The sequence below is a fragment of the Erpetoichthys calabaricus genome, chromosome 9 (genome assembly GCF_900747795.2).
Source record: "Erpetoichthys calabaricus chromosome 9, fErpCal1.3, whole genome shotgun sequence".
NCBI classification, from domain to species: Eukaryota; Metazoa; Chordata; class Cladistia; order Polypteriformes; family Polypteridae; genus Erpetoichthys; species Erpetoichthys calabaricus.
In genome coordinates, this window is record NC_041402.2 from 3,461,178 (window position 1) to 3,485,400 (window position 24,223).

At 44.1% G+C, this 24,223-nt stretch overlaps 1 protein-coding gene across 1 annotated transcript; it reads left to right on the forward strand.

Moving 5' to 3' along the window:
• The first annotated feature begins 15,023 nt into the window (after positions 1-15,023).
• pierce1 (piercer of microtubule wall 1) lies at positions 15,024-22,923 on the forward strand. The gene is made up of 3 exons (XM_028809097.2): positions 15,024-15,293; positions 19,936-20,014; positions 22,298-22,923. Exons 1-3 carry the CDS (start codon positions 15,166-15,168, stop codon positions 22,484-22,486), a joined length of 396 nt encoding a protein of 131 aa, XP_028664930.1. The 5' UTR covers positions 15,024-15,165; the 3' UTR covers positions 22,487-22,923.
• Positions 22,924-24,223: the final 1,300 nt, after the last annotated feature.

Sequence of the window (24,223 nt, forward strand, 5' to 3'; positions counted from 1 at the left end):
AAGCACACCTTTCTAGCCGACACCTCAAGGGCGTCTCCTCGCTTCTTGGGTCTTTGTTGGCGGCTGCTTCTCTCTCTCTCTCGTGTCTTTTCATTGTGAGCAGCTCTCACTTAGCCCCCATAACACATTCTACAAACACTTTTCATCTTCCTCACCCTGCATTATAAAAACGAAAAAAGAAGTCATCAGCACGTTCACTGTTTTCATAACTACTGTGGGCAGCGGTGCTAAATTATTCATTCTGGGTGATGTGTGCCCTCGGCTGCTCCTCTCCCTGTGCTCATCCCTGACTGACCCTTTTTTTTTTGGTGATTCATCGTTCGGTTGCTAGATAGATAGATAGATAGATAGATAGATAGATAGATCGATAGATAGATACTTTATTAATCCCAATGGGAAATTCACATTTGGAGGGGCACTAGAAATCGAGAGACCACCAGCCACACGTTGGGATCCTAAAGCCCCGCCCCCACCTCAGTGGACTCACGCCAAGCACCTACTGCAAAGGGGTCACTGATGGGCAAGGTGGGTACGAGATGCCCACCGTTAAGAGCTTCCACATCTATTTTCAGATGTTGGGAGTCTTTTGTGTAAGCCGCTCCATCACAGGTGAAGCCTTAGACATGGTGACGTACGGAAATCGCAGGAGTCAGCTAAAGAAGAAGAAGAAGAAAAAGAATCTATTTTTGTACAAAATGTAATTTTAAATTTCCATCCGTGTTCTTTTTCCTCATTGTATGCGTTCTTTGTGTAAATGTTCATTTTAGGGGTTGTGGAGCAGACGGTGCATAAGGACCCTCGTCGCCTCTTGGCAGGTCTTTGTCATAGAGCGTCTCTGAGGGTGGGCTCACCGTGGGCACAGCAGCACTCGCCACCCGGAGACGAAGGCTGGCATCGCCAAAGGAAAAGCAAAGCTGATCATAAGTGTTGGGAATTTTATTTTCCTTTACGTTTTTTTTTTTTTAAAAAGGACGCGTGAAACAGAAAAGGACGTTTCTTGTTCTTCATGGGTGTTCTCCGATGTTCTGTTTATCTTTCATGAAAAGCTTAATAAAAAAAAAAAAGAAAAAACACCCACTGGACTGGCGTTGGTTTGTGACGCATCCACGGAAACTTCTAGAAAGTCTCAGACAGGTCAGGGCTTTGGGTGTTTTATTTGCTTATTGTTGATGAAACTAACGGAAAAAATGGGCTGATGTGCGTGGTCGGTGCTGTCACGTGGGAAACTCTTACTCACCTGTGAAAATTAACAGGCAACAACATCAGTCGCCACAGTCGGACTCCATTGTCACCTCAGAACTTTAGTCTCTCAGCTACAGAGACAAGAAAGGCGCAAAATAATGAAAGGAGCAACCTAGGAATATGTCAATGATATGGCGCCTTTCACATCTGTCTGTCTTATCTGTATGGAAATTAAACAGATATGAGAGGCACTGTCCTTGTGAACAGTATGTCAATGCTATAAAAGGCACTATATAATTAGACATGCAAGACACTACAGCATATGAAAAATATATAAGCAATATGTAATTAAAAGACAGATATGAAAGGCTCAGTCGAGGTGTGAGTTGATGATATAGTGCCTGTCATGTCTGTCTGTCTGTCTGTCAGCTACGTGTTACTTTAGTGTCCTTCATACATACAAGGCACTGGATAATCGATAGACAGGTACAGTTAGGTCCATAAATATTTGGACAGATAACTTTTTTCTAATTATTGTTCTGTACATCACCACAATGAATTGTAAATGAAACAACTCGGATGCAGTTGAAGTGCAGACTTTCAGCTTTAATTCAGTGGGGAGAACAAAATGATTACATAAAATGTGAGGCAACTAAAGCATTTTATGAACACAATCCCTTCATTTCAGGGGCTCAAAAGTAATTGGACAATTGACTCTTTGCTATTTGATGGGCAGGTGTGGACAAGTGCGTCGTTATGTCCTTATCAATTAAGCAGATAAAAGGCCTGGAGTTGATTTGAGGTGCGGTGCTTGCATGTGGAAGATTTTGCTGTGAACAGACAACATTCATTCATTTCTAATACTTGGTTGAAAACCCTTTGCTGGCAATGACAGCCTGAAGTCTTGAACTCCTGGATGTCACCAGATGTTGGGTTTCCTCCTTTTTAATGCTCTGCCAGGCCTTTACTTTCAGTTGCTGTTTGTTTGTGGGCCTTTCTGTCTGAAGTTTAGTCTTCAACAAGTGAAATGCCTGCTCAGTTGGGTTAAGATCAGGTGGCTGACTTGGACATTCAAGAATTTTCCACTTCTTTGCTTTAATAAACTCCTGGGTTGCTTTGGCTGTATGTTTTGTGTCATTGTCCATCTGGATCATGAATCAATGTGACTGCTGTATTAGCTGGATTTGAGCAGACAGTATGTCTCTGAACACCTCAGAATTCATTCGGCTGCTTCTGTCCTGTGTCACATCATCACTAAACACGAGTGTCCCAGTGCCACTGGCAGCCATCACACTGCCTCCCTCCACCGTGTTTTACAGATGATGTGCTATGCTTTGGATAATGAGCTGTTCCACACCTTCTCCATACTTTTTTCTTGCCATCATTCTGGTAGAGGTTGATCTTGGTTTCATCTGTCCAAAGAATGTTTTTCCAGAACTGTGCTGGCTTTTTTAGATGTTCTTTAGCAAAGTCCAATCTATCCTTTCTGTTCTTGAGTCCTTGCAGTGCACCCTCTGTATTTACTTTCATGCAGTCTTCTCTTTATGGTAGACTTGGATATCGATACGCCCGCCTACCCCCTGGAGAGTGTTGTTCACTTGGTGGGCTGTTGTGAAGGGGTTTCTCTTCACCATGGAAATGATTCTGCGATCATCCACCACTGTTGTCTTCTGTGGACGTCCAGGTCTTTTTGCGTTGCTGAGTTCACCAGTGCTTGCTTTCTTTCTCAGGATGGACCAAACTGTAGATTTTGCCACTCGTAATATTGTAGCAATTTCTCAGATGGGTTTTTTCTGTTTTCGCAGCTTAAGGATGGCTTCTGTCACCTGTATGGAGAGCTCCTTTGACCGCATGTTGTCTGTTCACAGCAAAATCTTCCACATGCAAGCATCACACCGCAAATCAACTCCAGGCCTTTTATCTGTGTAATTGATAAGGACATAACGACGGACTTGACCACACCTGCCCATGAAATAGCCAAAGAGTCATTTGTCCAATTACTTTGAGCCCCTGAAATGAAGGGATTGTGTTCACAAAATGCTTTAGTTGCCTCACATTTTTATGTAATCGTTTTGTTCTCCCCACTGATTTAAAGCTGAAAGTCTGCACTTCAACTGCATCCGAGTTGTTTCATTTAAAATTCATTGTGGTAATGTACAGAACCAAAATGAGAAAAAAGTGGTCTGTCCAAATATTTATGGACCTAACTGTAGATATGAAAGGAATGATAGATATATCGATCCATCCATCCATTTTCCAACCCACTGAAACCGAACACAGGGTCACGGGGGTCTGCTGGAGCCAATCCCAGCCAGCTCAGGGTGCAAGGCAGGAACAAACCCTGGGTAGGGTGCCAGCCCACCACAGGACACACACACATTAAGGACAATTTAGAATCGCCAATCCACCTAACCTGCATGTCTTTGGACTGTGGGAGGAAACCCACGCAGACACGGGGAGAACATGCAAACTCCACACAGAGAGGACCCGGGAAGCAAACCCACGTCCCAGGTCTCCAAACTGCGAAGCAGCAGTGCTACCTACTGTGCCACCGTGCCGCCCTAGATAGATAGATGCAAGGCACTATATAATAGAGACAGATGTGAAAGGCACTATATCACCAACACATATAGAATTATCGTATCTAACTGACAAGGCCCTGTGAGTTTGAACATCTCGCTGTTTTTGGGCAGCTGTCACCCTTCACACAAACACCACGTGCATTGACCCCTGAAGTGGCACCAGACCTTTCTGAGTACCCCTTTGCCTGTCTGCTGTTAACGTTGAGTACCTGATGGTGACATATCCTATCATTCGGAGTTACCATCTTTAATGGTCCTGTCCGCAGCAGAGTGCCCGGTCACACTCTTGTGCCACCTTTACCACCCTCTGCAGTGCCCACAGCCTTCAACTGAGCAGGTGCCACCCCAGACTGGACTCCACCGTGCACCTGTGGAAGTTCCTGAGCAGTTCTTTCTTTGTTATTTTTTGGCGAAGTGCACTTGCTCGATGTCCGCTTTAGGCTGCTCTGCCCACCTCTGCCCACGTCATAATAAACTAAACTTTCACTTTTCTCAGATCCTGAATTGACCTGACGAATGGTCGACAGCTTCATGTGCTTCTCCAGCTCCCTCGGCCTCCATTTATCGGATTTGCCCGGCAGAATGACAGCGGCCCAGGGTGTCAGATGTTTCATTACCACCCGTCCGCTGGCAGAGATGGCCGCTGTGTGACTTAAGCAGATTAGCTGGATTAGGAGGCGGTCGGCTCTCGGCTTTGGGTTTGTACCACAACGTCGTAGCAGATGATTCACCTTAGCGCCTGTCGCTTCCATCCGCTCGCCGTCAGCAGGAGACCTCATTGTGCACAGCGTCACCGACGCGAGTTACACTGGTGCAGACACAGATTCAATCTCCATGTCGAGGGGGAACATGAAGGACGCCCGTTTTCTTGTCATTTATGGCGGCTTAAAGCAGTCGTGGGGAAATAATGGAGAAGAAAACGTGTCACTGTGGCTGGGACAAAAATACAAAAGCTGAGACCGGGGGGCAGAAGAAGGCTGCTGGATCTGATCACCTCATTGAACTCTGACCTTAGGAAGAAGGGACAAAGTCTACCAGTCAAGGGGGCTACAAAACCAGGAGAAGCAGACAGGTCAAATCAGGGGTCAGTCCTCGGACCACCAACAAGAGTCTCAGCGGCTATGTGTTTGAAACCAGAAGAGACCCCCACCTCAAACAAGGGCCAGTCTGTGACCCCTTGTCTTTCACCCCTGAAGTTCAAGAGTGTCAATGGTCTAGACCTGGGGGGCTCCAAGACAGAAAGGACCATACACACCAATGAAATGGCTACAAACAAAGCAGACATAATTTGGGATAAATAGTAAAGGCACTTAATAAAGAGAAGCTCATGAAATCCACCTTAATAAAAAGGTAAGCCACTATGTGTCCGTGGGTCCATCTCGGTTCTAAGTCTCTGACTTTCCAACAGATGGAGCATTACAAAACATTTACAGAAATAAAATGCATTGCATTTGCCATTCCAACAGGTGGCACTTCATAAACACTAACACTGCTTTTGTGAATCCAATACCAAATGGTATATAACAGGGACATAGTAATAAAACACATTGCATTTGTTACTCCAACAGATGGCACATCACAAACTTTTGTACTAATGTATTTTATTAGTACAAATGTCTATGATGCACCATCTGTTGGAATGACAAATGCAATGCATCTTATTACTATATGCATTGTAAAATACATTCCCAAAAATGGGGCACTACAAACGTTTCACTGTGGTGTACATCGATTACTTGGATTTCAGCTCATCTTAGATGGGTAGCAGAGCTAGTCCACCTTAATAAAGGGGTATGTGTGTGTGTGTGCGCGTGTGTGTGTCCATCTGCCTGATAAGTCTCTGTCATGTGCCATTTGGTAAGGGATTCATAAAAGTACTGCTAAGGCTAATGCCTTTTATAACTACAAATGTTTGTGATGTGCCATGTGTTGGAATGAGTGGGTTTGTGTTGAAGAATATAGGGTCGCTTTCACCATGAAAGGCACTATATAAAATGACAAGAATACATGTGAAGCACAACCCTGATAGAATTTCTTTGATGTGCCAATGTCACCTTTTAATATAAAACCATGAATGTGTGTCTATTTTGTGCCCTTTGGCACAGGTTACATAAAAGTAAGGCTAATATTTGTGATGCACCGTCTGTTGGAATGAAAAATGCACACATTTAACTTTTACAAAGTGTTTGTGATGCACCATCTGTTGGAATAACATTCACAATAATTAAGAAGGAAGTCCCTTTTCATGATGCAACTTGAAATTGTGTGAGAATTCAATGTTCTGACAGTGACGGCAACCATCCTCCATGAGCCCCCTGCACCAGGGCAGCATGCATTGGTTACAAATTCAAGATGAACGTGTGTCTATTTTATGCCCTTTGGCACTGGTTACATAAAAGTAATGCTAATATTTGTGATGCACCATCTGTTGGAATAACATTCACAATAATTAAGAAGGAAGTCCCTCTTCACAATACAGGTTGAAATTGTGTGAGAATCCAATGTCCTGACAGTGACGGCAACCATCCTCCATGAGCCCCCCTGGACCCCCACCCTTCACTGGCAGCATGCATTGTGTACAAATCCAAGATGATCCACACCAGCTAAAATCCCGGAAATGTTGATGCATGTGAAAATGGGAATCATGCAGAAAAAAAGTAATGAATCAGTAAGGAATATTAAGGAAGTATTCGTGGTGAAAGGCGCTTAATGAAATCACAAAGGTCAACCACAAATCCTGAGGGATTTCCCTTCATGTAAAGTGTTCTTGGTGTAGAAAAGTAGAAGCACATGTTCTGTACAACATAAGAGAAGATTCAACATATAAGGCGCTATATAAAATAACAAGAATACAAGTGAAACACAACCCTGCACTTTCTGCCACTTGAAGCTCTCATCAAGCACACCTTCACTGCCGGGCTACAACTCCCAGAATTCCCTGCTCGTTCTTGAATAGGCGCTGATATGGTGGGCTGCCGCTTTCACTGCATACGTACAACATGCAAGCTTTGGAGGCAGCTGAGGCCCCATCTTCTGCCAGGTTACACATTGTGATCTGTTCAGTCAGCCAATAAAGGAGCTCATTTTGCTGGACTACTCGTTGCTTCCATAATGGCTAACACAGTATATTAGAAGTATCAGGCTCAAATGAAGTTCTCACATCATGCGCATACAACAGGACAAATAATAAAAAGAACTAAGTATGAAATGCTGCAAACATTAAAAATGGCATTATAACCTGTAAAAAGTAACACGTGTTAACTGGTGTTCAGTTCGGCGGTGTTTCAACTTCGGATTGAGTTCATTTTTTTGAGGATTCCACCCTCTTTAAATATTAACTTCAGCTAAACACCGAGCTGCAAATCACACACACTACAAAGTGCCGGAGGAATAGAAGAGAATTTCTGAATTATTTCTAACGTTACCTGAGTCCTTCATCAGGGACAGCCGCGCGCAGACTCACAACCTGAGAGCGCGCCGGCAGAAAAATGAGGGGGAGGAGACTCAAATAGTGACGGAACAAACCATTAATGTCTGAAGGGGGAGATTCACTTGAAAGGTTGAGCGCATGACATGCTTTAATGTCAAAAGGATTTCTACGAAACTTAGTTATTAATTGCAACCTTTATTATTCACATTATATGTATATGGGGGAAAATGAGGTGGCATGTAGTTTTATTATGGAGGCAAATTCCACCATATGCCCTCCCCCCCGCAGATCCGCCCCTGGTTTTGACAAAATAGAAAGAAAAAAAATACATTCACAAGTTAAAACATCGAATCACGTGGTGTCGTATTGTCTTCAGCGTAGAGCGGGGTGAAAAGAAGTTCATTTTTAATTGGATTTTCCATTCTCTCCCAACTTTTCTAGTATTGAGGTCTTATCAGCAGAAAACTGCATTCAAAGCCTTAGTTTAATCCATCGGATGGCCTCTGTCAAATCACCCACAAAAGCCAGTCATATACCCCTCACACCCCTGTGCAAAGGCCGCCGAGGCCGACTGAGCTTCAGTCTTAAATGTTAAGTGAGACGGCGTCACAGCCGAGGGAGGAGGAGCAGGAGGAGGACAAGATGAGGCTGCGCAACTGGCAGTCAACAGCGCCATCTGCTGACCGACAACTGCATTACGGTCTGTGAGATAGAAGCATCCTTAACACTAACTGGCTTGACAATGGCACTATATGATAAACTGGCGCTGAATACCTTTGAAACTTTGAAATGCATAACTAAATAAAATATAATATAATATAATATAATATAATATAATATAATATAATATAATATAATATAATATAATATACCTGTATAACATCCTCTACAGAGGGTAATGTCCATGGCAGAGAAAATCATTGGCTGCTCTCTGCTCTCCCTGGAAGACACCGCCAGTGCCCAATGCCTCCGCTGAGCAGGCCCTTCCCATCCTGGCCACTCACTGTGCACACTACTGCCCTCCAGCAGGTGGTACAAGAGCATTACAAGTAGAAGAAAAAGACTGGGCCATAAGAATTTTAATTTTTTAAAAACTCATAGAACTGTTATAATTTGTTTTTCCAGTATGTATGTCAATTAATTTAGTGGATAATAATTTCTGTCACTTATTTATTTATGAATGGTATTTATTTGTTATAGGATGTGTGCTTTTTATATAATTTGTTTGCCATTGTTTGTCGTACTTGCACAATTTACAGACGTAGCTTTAACAATTTCATTGTACTGGCACAATGACAATAAAGGCTTCCTAATCCTATAATATAATATAATATAATATAATATAATATAATATAATATAATATAATAAGGGTAAGTGTCTGTGTGCCAGTCCAGTTGCCAAATGGCATATAACCGAGAAATATGCACTGCATATGTCTTTCCAACAGAGGGCGGCATGGTGGCGCAGTGGGTAGCGCTGTTGTCTCACAGTTGGGAGACCTGGGGACCTGAGGTTCGCTTCCCGGGTCCTCCCTGCGTGGAGTTTGCATGTTCTCCCCGTGTCTGTGTGGGTTTCCTCCGGGCACTCCAGTTTCCTCCCACAGTCCAAAGACATGCAGGTTAGGTGGATTGGCAATTCTAAATTGGCCCTAGTGTGTGTGCTTGGTGTGTTTGTGTGTGTCCTGCGGTGGGTTGGCACCCTGCCCATGATTGGTTCCTGCCTTGTGCCCTGTGTTGGCTGGGATTGGCTCCAGCAGACCCCTGTGACCCTGTGTTCGGATTCAGTGGGTTGGAAAATGGATGGATGGATGGATTCCAACAGATGGCGCATCACAAACATTAACACAATGTTTACCTTTCATATCTATCTATCTATCTATTATATAGTGCTTTCACATACAGTACATCTATCTATCATATAGTGCCTTTCACATCTATCTATTGAAAGGTGAAAGCAGGGTCACCCAGGACCCCCGAGAGACCACACAGCACGCAGTAAGAGTTTCGTCGTATCGAGCAGACATGACAGGTCACTCACTGCTGCTCTTGCATTTTCTGCGAGATGTTTGGTGAAATGGAAGCTCTCCGTGTTGCGCATACTCAGCAGTGAATCAGAAGCTGCTTTTCAGTTCAGGGGTCCATTTGCAGGCTAATGGCGGAGGTCACTTGTGATGTCACATTTCTAATTTCACGTGTCACTCGTCTGAGTGTCGCCCAATCGCCTCTGCACTTCTTTGCGGGTCTCCGGTGCAATTCCAAGCAGCTGCCATGCAGGAGTGAGGAACGGAGGGCCATTCTAGAATGTTCCAGTTTCATTGTCTGGTCACTGGCAGGCCTCCTTTGGACAAAGTGTTAATTATGCATGCAAATTAAGGCATCACCGTGACAACGTGCCTTTTAAAGGCTCCTTTCTCCTCTCATGGAGTCAGTGTGGTAAACGCCAGGACGCCGAGTGTTTGTGTTCTGCTAGTTGTCTTCTAGCGCCGTGACAATGGAGCGCACTTTCACTCTCACCTCTCAGAGGAAAGAAGAATCGGTGGTCTATGGCCCTACAGATGGTGGGCACAAGACAGCGAGGCCCAGGGTGTCCTCTTCAAAGGGCGAGCGACAGAAGTCCCTGAGCCAGGACCCAGACTCGTATGTCTCCCGTCATGAGCCCAGTGAGCACAGGTGGGCAGATTGTGTGCCAGTTTGTGGTAGGAGGTTATTAGGGCGGGCTATTGAGCCCAAAGCAGCAAGACCATCCAAAGGAACATCAAGTGTGGATGTGAGGGTCCCAACAAGTCCACACTCATGAGTCTGTTACCTTCCTGCCACTGGTGACTTGTTCCCCCTTAACACGCGTCTAACTGTGCCCCTGTGGCAGAATTTATTTTAAAATAGCAACTGGTATTCATAACTGGAAACATTTCCATCACGGCACTTCTTCATCTTCGTTTGCTTAATGCAGAGCTTACACAGCTTAAGAGTACGAGAAGAGCGCCATCTGCTGTTTTTAAAAAAGAGGACTTCTTCTCAAGGGACGTTAGGGACAGTTAGTGAGACGACCTCTCTGGGTACGGCCTGAGGTACACGAAAGGAAGAGACCCGAAATGAGCGAACACAGCCCCCCCACACAAACATCGAGATTGATAGAAGAAAACCGAGCTGGGGGGGGACGTGTGTGTATTTATGGGAACTCCTGACAAGGGGCCGGCGCCACCATCGAGGCGAATTTGGCATGGGGGGGACCTAAGGGTCAAATCATAAGAGGGTGGGACCTCAGTGTCATAATAAGGGGGGGGGGGGTGCTAAGGGTTAGATGATGGGGGGGAACTATGGGTCAGATCATAAGGGGGGGACCTAAGGGTCAAATCATAAAGGGGGGACCTAAAGGTCAGATCATAAAGGGGGGGAACCCTAAGAGTCAAATCATAAGGGGGGGGACCTAAGAGTCATAAAAAAGGGGGAACCTAAGGATTATAATAAGGGGGGACCTAAGGGTCAAATCATAAGGGGGGGACCTAAGGATTATAATAAGGGGGGGACCTAAGGGTCAAATCATAAGGGGGGGACCTAGAGGTCAGATCATAAGGGGGGGACCTAAGGGTCAAATCATAAGGGGGGGGACCTACGGGTTAGATGATGGGGTTCCTATGGGTCAAATCAAAAGGGGGGATCTAAGGTTCATAATAAGAGAGGGGAACTGAAGGGTCAGACCATAAGGGGGGGAACCCTAAGAGTCAAATCATAAGGGGGGGACCTAAGGATTATATTAAGGGGGACCTAAGGGTCAAATCATAAGGGGGGGACCTAAAGGTCAGAGTATAAGGGGCGGGACCTATGGGTCAGATCATAAGGGGGGGGAACCTACAGGTCAGATCATAAGGGGGGGGAAACCTTAAGAGTCAAATCATAAGGGGGGGGACCTATGGGTCAGATCATAAGGGGGTATCTAAGGGTCATAAAAAGGGGGAGAACCTAAGGATTATAATAAGGGGGGACCTAAGGGTCAAATCATAAGGGAGGAACCAACCCAGCCACCCACCCACGTGGGTTTGCTACCAAACAGTCGGTTGGCACACTGATAAGCTTGGCCTAGGGTGCAAAATAACTGGCACTGGCACTGCTCTGACACCCATCTGTGCACAACATTTTTCAAAAACTAGACAAATGCCCAAACACCGTTAATCAAGTAGCCAAGCCAAGTATATAACAACCCAAATAATTCAAGTCACCGAGCCGTTACTGTAAAGTGTGCTGATGTGACAAACCTCAGAAGTGACGATTGTGACGCACAGACTGCATTTTAGTTCTCTTTTCTGCACCGAGTGGGCTTTTCTCGGTTTTCCATCCGTTTATGTCGGCCACCTCTTGTCACGTCTCAGTGAACTGGCTGACATGTCCAGAATGTCTCAGCCGAGCTTCACTGCATTGTACCCGCTGTACTGGAAACCATTAACCAACCGGTAAGGTGGTACATGCAGGTATCGTATGGCGTGGGCGCTCAGAATGCAATATGCACCGTGTCGGGTCCTCCATCACTTTACTGCACTCCTATTGCCATGAAGGCACCTGGACAGAACTGTAAGAAGTGACACTCCATTAGTGCACAAGCCACCTGTGATGCCATGATGAGGCTGTCACACGTCATGGCTTGGTGGCACAGGGTCAACTCGAGGCAAAGTCTCTTTGACAGACAGAGCGGCGCTGGATTTGGTGGGAGGCAACTAGTGAGAGATTATACTTGAATGGTTGAGCGCAGTACACTTGAGAAGAAAGCCACAGAGCCATAAAACGCCATCAAAAACACGGTGACATCAGCGTGTGTGTTATAAGTATAAAGTCACCTCTGCGTGACACACTTGTTCACATTCGGACCACTACAGTACACCTTACAAGAATCAAACACCACGCTTACAAGTGTCACCTGTTCATCCCGTGAGTGAACCGTACAGAGAGGCGAATTCTTGAGGGTTTCTTGCTGCGGGCGGACACTTGTTAAAAAATATGGACCATGCAGTGATCCACAGGGAAGGGCGCATTCCAGTATTGACTAAAATACAAACCGATTGTGAATCGTCACTGTGCTTGAGGTTTGATTGACATTTGTGCCAGAGGGGTGGACTGTCACGTCCCGATTGACACTGCCTGCCCCAACTAGCACACGCGTGCACAAATCGGGTAGTGACAGGGAGAGAACTGGGAACACCACCAGTGACAGCCGTCTGATTTACTGCACACATGTGCTCTGCTGCCTTATTGGGAAATCAGCTGACTGGTCTCATGAAGAAGAAGAATAATAATAATCCACTGCTGCCATCTGCTGGATGAAGGCTCTCACTTTATGTATCTGATTTCTTACACCTCTACAATTCACGAGGCATTTCTCTAGCTCTTAAATAGTTAATAAATACTTTAAAAATACTTCTATTCAATCATTTTAGTAAATATGTTTATTAAATTAAAGAAGAGAAGTAATTTTTGCTCACATTTTTTAAACTTAAACATTTTGTCTTACCCTACCACCCTAATGTCTCATCTGGACTGCTCTTTTCATCTTATCTATTATATAGTGCCTATCTATCTATCTATGTAATTTTGTGATCCTGCCGACTATACTAAAATTAGCATCTACTGTATCTATCTATTATATAGTCAGTTAGTCTGTCATTATCCAACCCACTATATCCTAACACAGGGTAATGGGGGTCTGCTGGAGCAAATCCCAGCCAACACTGGGCGCAAGGCAGGAAACAAACCCTGGGCAGGGTGCCAGCCCACCACAGGGCACACACCCCCACACACCAAGCATACACTAGGGATAATTTAGGATCACCAGTGCACCTAACCTGCATGTCTTTGGACTGTGGGAGGAAACCCACGCAGACACGGGGAGAACATGCAAACTCCTAGGACCTGGGAAGTGAACCACAGGTCTCCGTACTGCGAGGCAGCAGTGCCACCACTGCACCAACGCGCTGCCCTTCCAGCAAGGTAACATGCCATAATAGATCTTAGATCTTCACAAGATGATCTGATTAGAACTCCTGCTGAGAATATTGGTCCATACATCAGTTTGCAGAATGAGCTTCATCTGCATAATCAGGAATGCTGGCTTTGGCTCATCCTCTTCCTCCTTGGTCTGCCAGCTTGAGCAATCAGTCAACCCGTTATATCCCAACACAGGGTCACGGGGGTCTTCTGGAGCCAATCCCAGCCAGCACAGGGTACAAGGCAGGAACAAACCCTGGGCAGGGTGCCCGCCCACCGCAGGGCACACACACGGGACAATTTAGCATCACCAATGCACCTAACCTGCATGTCTTTGGACTGTGGGAGAAAACCAGAGCACCCGGAGAAAAGCCACACAGACACCGGGAGAACATGCAAACTCAACGCAGGGAGGATTCAGGAAGCGAACCCCCTTACTGCGAGGCAGCAGCGCTACCACTGCACCACTGTGCTGCCCTCTATTATATAGTGCCTTTCATCTATCTATCTATCTATCTATCTATCTATCTATCTATCTATCTATCTATCTATCTATCTATCTATCTATCTAACAGTGCCTTTCACATCTATCTATCTATCTATTATATAGTGCCTTTCATCTATCTAACAGTGCCTTTCACATCTATCTATCTATCTATTATATAGCGCCTTTCACATCTATCTATCTATTATATAGTGCCTTTCATATCTATCTATCTAATCCTGCCAACTATGCTAAATTATCTATCTTTCTATTATATAGTGCCTTTCATATCTATTATATAGTGCCTTTCATATCTATCTATCTATCAATCATATAGTGCCTTTCACATTATCTATCTGTCTATAAGTGGATAGGACTGGTGAGCTTTGTTGGGCTGAATGCCTTGTTCTCGTCTAGATTGTTCTAATGTTCTTTCATTTTTAATTTCTAACTATTATCTAATGCCTATTTTTCACATCAGTATTAGTTACAGTAACAGATACACTTCTCTTTGAGAGATGATTGTATTTTTCCAAATCTATGACCAGACATGATAATAATGAGTCTTTTAAAATCAACTGCTCTATTAGGTTTAACCTCATTTATCCACTCAATAGTAACAATAATTTGCACAACGTCTGCTGAGAATGCAGATACCTCACCTGATATTCTAATGGCCCTTCTATATTCTTATTTTTTACATAAAATATGGATGCTACCTTATTACTTTAGTGGTCTCTGACCCACCAGTTTAAATTTCCATAAAATGTGTGTACTTATCTCCCAAATAATTACTTAATAACGGACATTTTCATGAAAATGGCCTTACTTTGCTTACATCTTCTTTTACTGTATAATGAATGATGCGTTTCTCCAGCTTCAAACAGAAATCGTATCCGCCGTAATTTCATAATTATTAAGTACAGAATCATCGGCCACTCTTTGACTGTGCGCCACGTTTCGTAGCCCCATATTGTTATTCACAGCAGTATTTCTTGCGCTGGATGCCCTCGACTTTGCTCTTACTACAGTTTATAACCAACAAGTATTTTCTCAAGCACGGCGCCAGTTCTTCCATTTTCTCTGGCTGAGCTCGGTTTCCACAAACACGAAGTGACTTGAAGAAGCTTGGCTAGATGGCGACTGCGGGATGCGCATGCGCACTGGTAGGATGCTCCGCTCGTCACGTGTTGTTTGCCTTGCAAGTTCAATGTTTTGCAAGGAGAAGAGAGGAGTCCGTGCATTTAAACTTTGTACCTGACCACCGATTATTAGTTTTCATTTGTGTTATGTGCTACCCATTGCTGTTCTGTTTACGAGAAATAGTCGCTCAGTCTGTCTGCTCAGTGTGACAGTTTGTGTTTATTGTTACTACGTTACAGTCGCCTAGCAACGGCGTACGTGTACGGGTCTCCGCTATTATCTCGCCGGGAAACACACAGGCGGCCAGCACAAATCAGCTCCTCGTGTCATTTTAATGTTTTGCTATTTTTAATACCAGGAATAGCCGCATTATGGAAAACGCAGCAGCTGACGACGCGGGATCGACCAACAAAGAGCAGCTCAAAACCAGCGACGTTTACCGCGTGAGCCCCACGTTACCGAAAAGATTCCAGCAGCCGGACTGCTTTAAGGGATACAGGTGAGGAGAAGCGCAGCAGGATTCCTGCGGATTTCTAGATATTCTTTATAACCCCATTGCGAGCCATCACTCTTAAAAAAGTCATTTGGTGAAATAAAAGTATAATATTGTATTGCGGGCGGCACGGTGGCGCAGTGGGTAGCGCTGCTGCCTCGCAGTTGGGTGACCTGGGGACCCGGGTTCGCTTCCCGGGTCCTCCCTGCGTGGAGTTTGCATGTTCTCCCCGTGTCTGCGTGGGTTTCCTCCGGGCGCTCCAGTTTCCTCCCACAGTCCAAAGACATGCAGGTTAGGTGGATTGGCGATTCTAAATTGGCCCTAGTGTGTGCTTGGTGTGTGGGTGTGTTTGTGTGTGTCCTGCGGTGGGTTGGCACCCTGCCCGGGATTGGTTCCTGCCTTGTGCCCTGTGTTGGCTGGGATTGGCTCCAGCAGACCCCCGTGACCCTGTGTTCGGATTCAGCGGGTTGGAAAATGGATGGATGGATATTGTATTGCAAGAGTGAACTTTAAACTAGAAAAAGTCTGAATTAGCGTAAGCCGCTCCATGTCGGGTTGTTCATAAGCAATGTAACGATGTATTCCATTGAGGATGAACTCCATAAGAAACAAGAACAGTTGTGTCAGATATCTGAAACGGTAAAAGGTGGGCTTAATTTAAATCCTTAAAGTCTACATATTCTCATTTGTAAAGAAAAAAAAAGCTTTAAACTACACCCCTCGCGCTTTTATGCAGTGAGAGGAACGCTAAAGCAGTGATGGTATTTAGAATAGTTTGATCATCCTGTTGACCATTATATTGTTTACAGATTAATTACAATCAGATGCCTTAAACTAATAAGCGATATGCAGTTAGTTTCAGTGTATAGGATAAAGCCGCCTCAGGGAAGTGGATCTAAAAAAGAAAGAGAAACCACACAGGAACAAAAGCACTGCTATAACGCCGAGTGCCGCCAGTCTGCAAAACCGAGCGGAGAACTTGAGTACGGCAGGGTTTGAGCTACCGTGGAAATGTGAGTGGCTTTACGCCAAGTTTAGGTTTATACATCGCGATTTGAGCGTGGAAACGTTCGTACGCACCGTTTATACATGAGGCCCCTGGAGAGCTACTGTGGCTGCAGGTTTTAATTCTAACCACCTTCTTAATCAGTGAGCCGTTTTAGCTGCTGTTTCGTCTTCGTTTTAATTGATGTGACTCAGACCCCTCAGTCATTTTGTTTTCCCTTAATGAGAAGCCAAAGAAGAAGGAGACTCAAAACGAGCCGCCATATGAGCAGCTCACCTGAAAATAAAGACAGGTGAGGGTCTCGGTCAGGTTGGTCTGCTCAGGTCACTTAAACATCTTGACAGTGGTCTTAGAAAAAACAGAAAATCAACAGAATGAGAGCAGCAACAAGTCCTGATAATTCAATAACGGCTTCAATTAACAGCAGGAATCGGCTTCTCATTAAGAAACTGGTTGGAGTGAAAGTGGCTGGAGTTTGACTGCTCTCGTTTCTGTTTAATGAAGAAACGACTCAGTTCAGAGGACTGAACCCTTAAAAACAGGGCAATTAAAATGAAGGGAAAAGGAGTTAATTAGCAGTGAAAACTGATTAGGGTTACGGTTAGAATGAAAACCTGCAGCCACTGCAGCCCACCACAACTGGAGTTGGACACCCCTGGTGTAGCTGAAGCCAACATTAAGTGGTCCACCGTGGCTGCTTGTATCACAGACTTTCGTGATATTCTTGAAACATGAGACCCCCCGATCTGACCCCATGCTACTCTTGATATATACATTTTATATATATATATATATATATATATATATATATATATATATATAATGTTAGTCATTTCCCAACCTGCTATATCCTAACACAAGATCACAGGGTCTGACAGCACAGGGTGCAAGGCAGGAACAAACCCCGGGAAGGGCGCCAGCCCACCACAGGGCGCACACACCAGGGACAAGTTAGGATGGCCAATCCACCTAACCTGCATGTCTTTGGACTGTGGGAGGAAACCCACGCAGACACGGGGAAAACATGCAAAGTCTACGCAGGGAGGACCCGGGAAGCAAACCATATATTCTAATGCCACCCATATATATATTTACAGTATCTCACAAAAGTGGGTACACCCCTCACATTTTTGTAAATATTTGATTCTATCTTTTCATGGGACAACACTGAAGATATGACACTTTACTCTAATGTTAAGTAGTCCGTGTCCAGCTTGTATCACAGTGTAAATTTGCTGTCCCCTCAAAATAACTCAACACACAGCCATTAATGTCTAAACCACTGGCAACAAAACTGAGTACACCGCTAAGTGAAAAATGTCCAAATTGTGCCCAAAGTGTCACTATTTTGTGTGGCCACCATTATTTTCCAGCACTGCCTTAACTCTCTTGGGCATGGAGTTCACACGAGCTTCACAGGTTGCCACTGGAATCCTCTTCCACTCCTCCTTGATGGAGTTGGTAGATGTTAAGAGATCTTGCGCTCCTCCACCTTCCCCACAGATGCTCAATAGGGTTTAGGTCTGGAGACATGCTTGGCCAGTCCAGCACCTTCACCCTCAGTTTCTTTAGCAAGGCAGTGGTGGTCTTGGAGGTGTGTTTGGGCTCGTTATCTTGTTCAGTTTCCGAAGGGAGTGGATCATGCTCTGCTTCAGTATGTCACAGTACATGTTGGCATTCATGATTCCCTCAATGAACTGTAGCTCCCCAGTGCCGGCAGCACTCATGCCGCCCCAAACCATGACACTCCCACCACCATGCTTGACATGCTTCACCTGGTTGCCGCCACACACGCTTGACACCATCTGAGCCAAATAAGTTGATCTTGGTCTCATCAGACCACAGGACGTGGTTCCAGTAATCCATGTCCTTAGTCTGCTTGTCTTCAGCAAACTGTTTGTGGTCTTTCTTGTACATCATCTCTAGAAGAGGCTTCCTTCTGGGACAACAGCCATGCGGACCAATTTGATGGCGTGTGCGGCGGGCGTACGGTCTGAGCACTGACAGGCTGACCTCTGCAGCAATGCTGGCAGCACTCATACGTCTGTTTTCAAAAGACCACCTCTGGATATGACGCCTTGCACGTGGCACTTTGACCATGGTGAGGCCTGTCCTGAGTGAAACCTGTCCTGTTAAACTGCTGTATGGTCTTGGCCACCGTGCTGCAGCTCAGTTTCAGGGTGTTGGCAATCTTCTTATAGCCGAGGCCATCTTTATGTAGAGCAACAAGTCTTGTTTTCAGATCCTCAGAGAGTTCTTTGCCATGAGGTGCCATGTTGAACTTTCAGTGACCAGTATGAGAGAGTGTGAGTGCAATAACACTAAATTTAACACAACTGAGACCTTGTAACACTAACGAGTCACATGACACCGGGGAGGGAAAATAGCTAATTGGGCACAATTTGGACATTTGTCAAAATTAATTGCATTTGTCATTTCAACAGAGGGCACATCACGTGCATTTTGTTACTACAAATGTCTGTGATGCACCGTCTGTTGGAAAGGATAAGCCTCTGTGTGTCTGTCCAGTTTCCATGTCTTCATTCTAAAAGATGGCAAATCACAAACATTTTAGTAATAAAATACATTGCACTTGTCATTTCAATCAGTGGAGCATCAAACATTAACGATGCTTTTATAAATCCCATACCAAATGGCATATTAAAGAGACATATGCGTTGTATTTGTCATTTCAACAGATGGCACATGATGCACCATCTGTTGGAAAGACAAATGCAGTATATTTTATTCCTATCTCAAGAAAAGGCTAAGCATCTGTGTTTCTGACTGGTTGCTATGTATCTGTCATTCCAAAAGATGTTGCCAGCGGTTTAGACATTAATGGCTGTGTGTTGAGTTATTTTGAGGGGACAGTAGATTTACATTGTGATACAAGCTGTACACGGACTACTTTACATTGGATCAAAGTGTCATTTCTTCAGTGGTGTCCCATGAAAAGATATAATCAAATATTTACAAAAATGTGAGATACTGTATATATATATCTTTTATCCTTGTTATTTGCTCCCCTCAGTCCACTCGTGATGCATGTGACGCTTTTGTCACTTGTTTTATTTTTAAGATTCTGCACTGCGCTCACATGTGCTGATCCTTCTTTAACCCTTAAACCGCTGCAACTGGCTATAGTCGTTTCCCAGTGCAATTTTCCAGCACGCCGGAGCTGATTGGCCCGTGCTGTACATTCGTTGAGCAGCCAGCTCGTGACCACTGGCGCCCCCTGCAGCATCACTGTCCCTGGGATTGAGCCGCTGCACTAGACTGGCCTGCCAGCACCAGCGCCTACCTCTGTGTGTTTGTGTGCAGCCATTTCAAGCGCAGTTGGCTCAGTGATTTACTGAATTTCATCAATGGTGTCACTTGCACCTTCTACATATTATTCCGGTAGATTTTTTAAATAGTTTTTACAGTTTATTGGCGGTGTGTAAAATGATCAGTGTTGCAGCAATTGTGATGCTCTTTGCATGAAAAAAAATATGTTCCATTAAAATTTCACATTTTCTTTGTGAATTGTGATGTTTACTTAAAAAGTGCAGCAAAAAAAGTATTTGGTGTCAGGGGGTGCATTAATCCCCCAAGCATGTGGCAGTTTAAGGGGTTAACAAAACATATTAATTTTTACAGCGGTAAGAAAACTCACCCACTATACAGAACTTTAAATCAGGACTACGGGAGCAAGAGGCCAACCATCCATGAGATGCCGGTAAGGAGAATTTTTGTTCTTTTCATTTTCCCATTTTGTAAACTTTGAGCCCTGAAAGCACAACACACAAACCTTGAGAGGTCTTGTCAAAGGCAGACTTTTGCAGGGACTCCCACCTATTTATTTCTCTTTTGGAATGACAGATACTTTGCAACTAGACAAACACAAGACCCTTATCCTTTTCCTAAGATGGAAGTAAAATTCATTGCATTTGTCATTCCAACCGATGGCGCATCACAAACATTCTAGACAGGGTAAAGCACAGATAGTATAGTAATAAAATGCATTTATCATTCTAACAGATGGCGCATCATAAACGTTTGATATAAAAAAATGCATTACTACAAATAGTTGTGATGCGCCAACTGTTGAAATGTCAAATGCAATGCATATGTCTCTGCTATAGGCCATTTGGTATGAAATTTGCAAAAGCAGTGTTGACGTTTATGGTTTGCCATTGACTGGAATGACAAATGCAATGCATTTTATTACTAAAAATGTTTGTGATTTGCCATGACTTGAAATGACAGATACATAGCAACCGGGCAGACACACACATGCTTATCCTTTTCTTAAGGTGGAAATAAAATATATTGCATTTGTTTTTCTAACAAATAACAAATGCAACGTATATGTCTCTTTATATGCCATTTGGAATGGGATTTGTAAAAGCATCGCTAATGTTTGATGCTCCACTGACTGGAATGAGAAGCGCAATGTATTTTATTACTAAAAATGTTTGTGATTTGCCATCTTTTAGAACGATGGCGACATGGTAACTGGACAGACACACAGAGACTTATCCTTTCCAACAGACGGTGCATCACAGACATTTGCAGTAGTAAAATGCATTAGTACAAATTTTTTGTGACGTGCACTCTGTCGAAATGACAAATGCAATGCATTTTATTTCCACCTTAATACAAGGATACGTGTCTATCTGTGTGTCTGTTATCACTAAAAATATTTGTGGTGCGCCATCTTTTGGAATGACAGATACATAGCAACCGGATACACTCATGGATGCTTAGCCTTTTCTTGAGATAGAAATAAAATATACTCCATTTGTCTTTCCAACAGATGGCGTATCATGTGCCATCTGTTGAAATGACAAATACAAGGCATATGTCTCTTTTATATGCCATTTGGTATGGGATTTGTAAAAGCACCATTAATGTTTGATGCTCCACTGATTGGAATGACAAGTGCAATGTATTTTATTACTAAAAATGTTTGTGATTTGCCATCTTTTAGAATGATGAAGACATGGCAACTGGACAGACACACAGAGGCTTATCCTTTCCAACAGACGGTGCATCACAGACATTTGTAGTAACAAAATGCACGTGATGTGCCCTCTGTTGAAAGGACAAATGCAATTCATTTTACTTCCACCGTTAATAAAAGGATAAGTGTCTGTGTGTCTGTCTGTACGTCTTTTATCACTAAAAATGTTTGTGGTGTGCCATCTTTTGGAATGACAGATACCTGGCAACCAGTCAGAAACACAGATGCTTAGCCTTTTCTTGAGATAGGAATAAAATATACTGCATTTGTCTTTCCAACAGATGGCGCATCATGTGCCATCTGTTGAAATGACAAATACAACGCATATGTCTCTTTAATATGCCATTTGGTATGGGATTTGTAAAAGCATCGTTAATGTTTGATGCTCCACAGTTTGGAATGACAAGTTCAATGTATTTTATTACTAAACATGTTTGTGATTTGCCATCTTTTAGAATGACAGAGACATGGAAACTGGACAGACACACAGAGGCTTATCCTTTCCAACAGACGGTGCAGCACAGACATTTGTAGTAACAAAATGCACGTGATGTGCCCTCTGTTGAAAGGACAAATGCAATTCATTTTACTTCCACCTTAATAAAAGGATAAGTGTCTGTGTGTCTGTCTGTGCATCTTTTATCACTAAAAATGTTTGTGGTGCGCCACCTTTTGGAATGACAGAGACACAGCAACTGGATGGGCAGACACACAGCCAGGCAGACACTTATTCTTTTGTTAAGGTGGACAGTTTCCACAATCCCGAACATCTCCTTTCTCCTTAAAAATGCTAATAGTCCCACTTTTCCTATGTATTGCAGTCTGCTAACACATGTAATTAATTACATTTTATTATAACTCAGTTACAGAAATATTTAAGAAATGAAAATGTCATAACATAGTCTCTGAAGTCAGTAAAATAATTGTTAACACAGTCTAATGAATTTTTTTCTGTCCCGGACCCTCAAAGATGACCCGACTCTTTTCTTCTTTCAGACAATGTTTCACGGGAAATCCCAGAAGTTCACTAAGCCCCTGCAGCACTGTGGGATGTACAGCAATGATGGACTTAATACGTTTGCCGACAAGAGCTACATTTCTGAAGCAGACATTCTCATGACGTACAAAGACCGAGTTAAATTCCACACTTACTACAATATGAAAGACCCGACTAACACAGGATAGGAAGCGACGTCCATAGACACACGAAGTGCACGGGGTGGGATGAGGTGACGACTGTTGTACAATGTTGATACCAAACCAAATAATTGTGATGCATGAAATTAACATTAGCTGTATAACTGTAAAATAGGAGTTATTACAGACAATCGCTAAGTACAATATTTATTAAACACAATGACGTTAAAGAACAAAACATTACATGAACTTTCCCTTTGTTTTAACACACCCATTAATACGAATGAAACTCGAGGTTCTTGAAGACAGCTCAAGAGAATCTGGGATGCATAACAACGATAAGCTTAATTAATTTTCAACGGGATCCACAAAGGCTTAGCTGAGGACTGCAATGAGCCGATTTCCTTTAAAGACTCAGTTCTTGTTAACCTGCATTATTTTGCATGTCTGTAAAGAAAATAAAATAATATGAGTTATCGTGGCAATGTGGCTCTTAAAAAAGGTTGTTGGGAATTAGAAAAGAAATTGTAATCTGTTATAAGAGATGGCAGACATGGGCTGGCGTCCCGGCCGGGGTGGTTCAAGATTATAATTGGACAAGAAGGGAAAGCAGGATACTCCCTGCCTCATCCAGGAGAACGACAGAAGGTGCCAGCACCACAAAAGAGATGCTGGCATCCAAGAAGGACTCGAGAAGTCAGCACGCAGGAACGACAGGGGGAGATAACTTAAATGAACTGTTCACTTCATTCAGACACTAGATGGCAGCATCACTGGATTATAGCACCCAAATGGACACCCCCCAGGGCATGATGGGAACTGTAGTCCCATGGATTGGCCCTGCTGGGTTCCAGGGGTGCTGCCAGGGTGTGCCACAGGGACTTGTGCTCCCTACATTTGTGAGGCTTCTTCATGACCTGGGTCTTGTATAAAAGGAGCAGCTCTGCCTCACTCAGATTGAGTCGGAGTCAGGAGAGGAGCTGGATATTAATAATAATAATTCTTTGCATTTATATTGTGCTTTTCTCATTACTCAAAGCGCTCAGCAATTGCAGGTTAAGGGCCTTGCTCAAGGGCCCAACAGAGCAGAGTCCCTATTGGCATTTTACGGGGATTCGAACCGGGAACCTTCCGATTGCCAGTGCAGATCCCTAGCCTCCGAGCCACCACTCCGCCTCACTGACTGGGGAGAAATGGAGGAAAAGAAAGGAAAGGAGAGGAATTACACAGAGAGAAACCTGCTAGAGGTATTCTGTTAAATAAATATTCATTTTTGGAACCCAGGACTCTTATCTGTGAGAGTTGTATTTGGTGTTTGAGGTGCTACAACACCCCCTAGTGGTCATACTATTTAACTACACCTGCTCATGCTGGCACAGTGGTAGCGCTGCTGCCTCGCAGTTAGGAGACCTGAGGTTCGCTTCCTGGGTCCTCCCTGCGTGGAGTTTGCATGTTCTCCCCGTGTCTGCGTGGGTTTCCTCCCACAGTCCAAAGACATGCAGGTTAGGTGCATTGGCGATGCTAAATTATCCCTAGTGTGTGTGCCCTGCGGTGGGCTGGCGCCCTGCCCGGGGTTTGTTCCTACCTTGCACCCTGTGCTGGCTGGGATTGGCTCCAGCAGACCCCCGTGACCCTGTGTTGGGATATAACGGGTTGACTGATTGCTCAAGCTGGCAGACCAAGGAGGAAGAGGATGAGTCAAAGCCAGCATTCCTGATTATACAGATGAAGCTCATTCTGCAAACTGATGTATGGACCAATATTCTCAGCAGGAATGTATCAGTT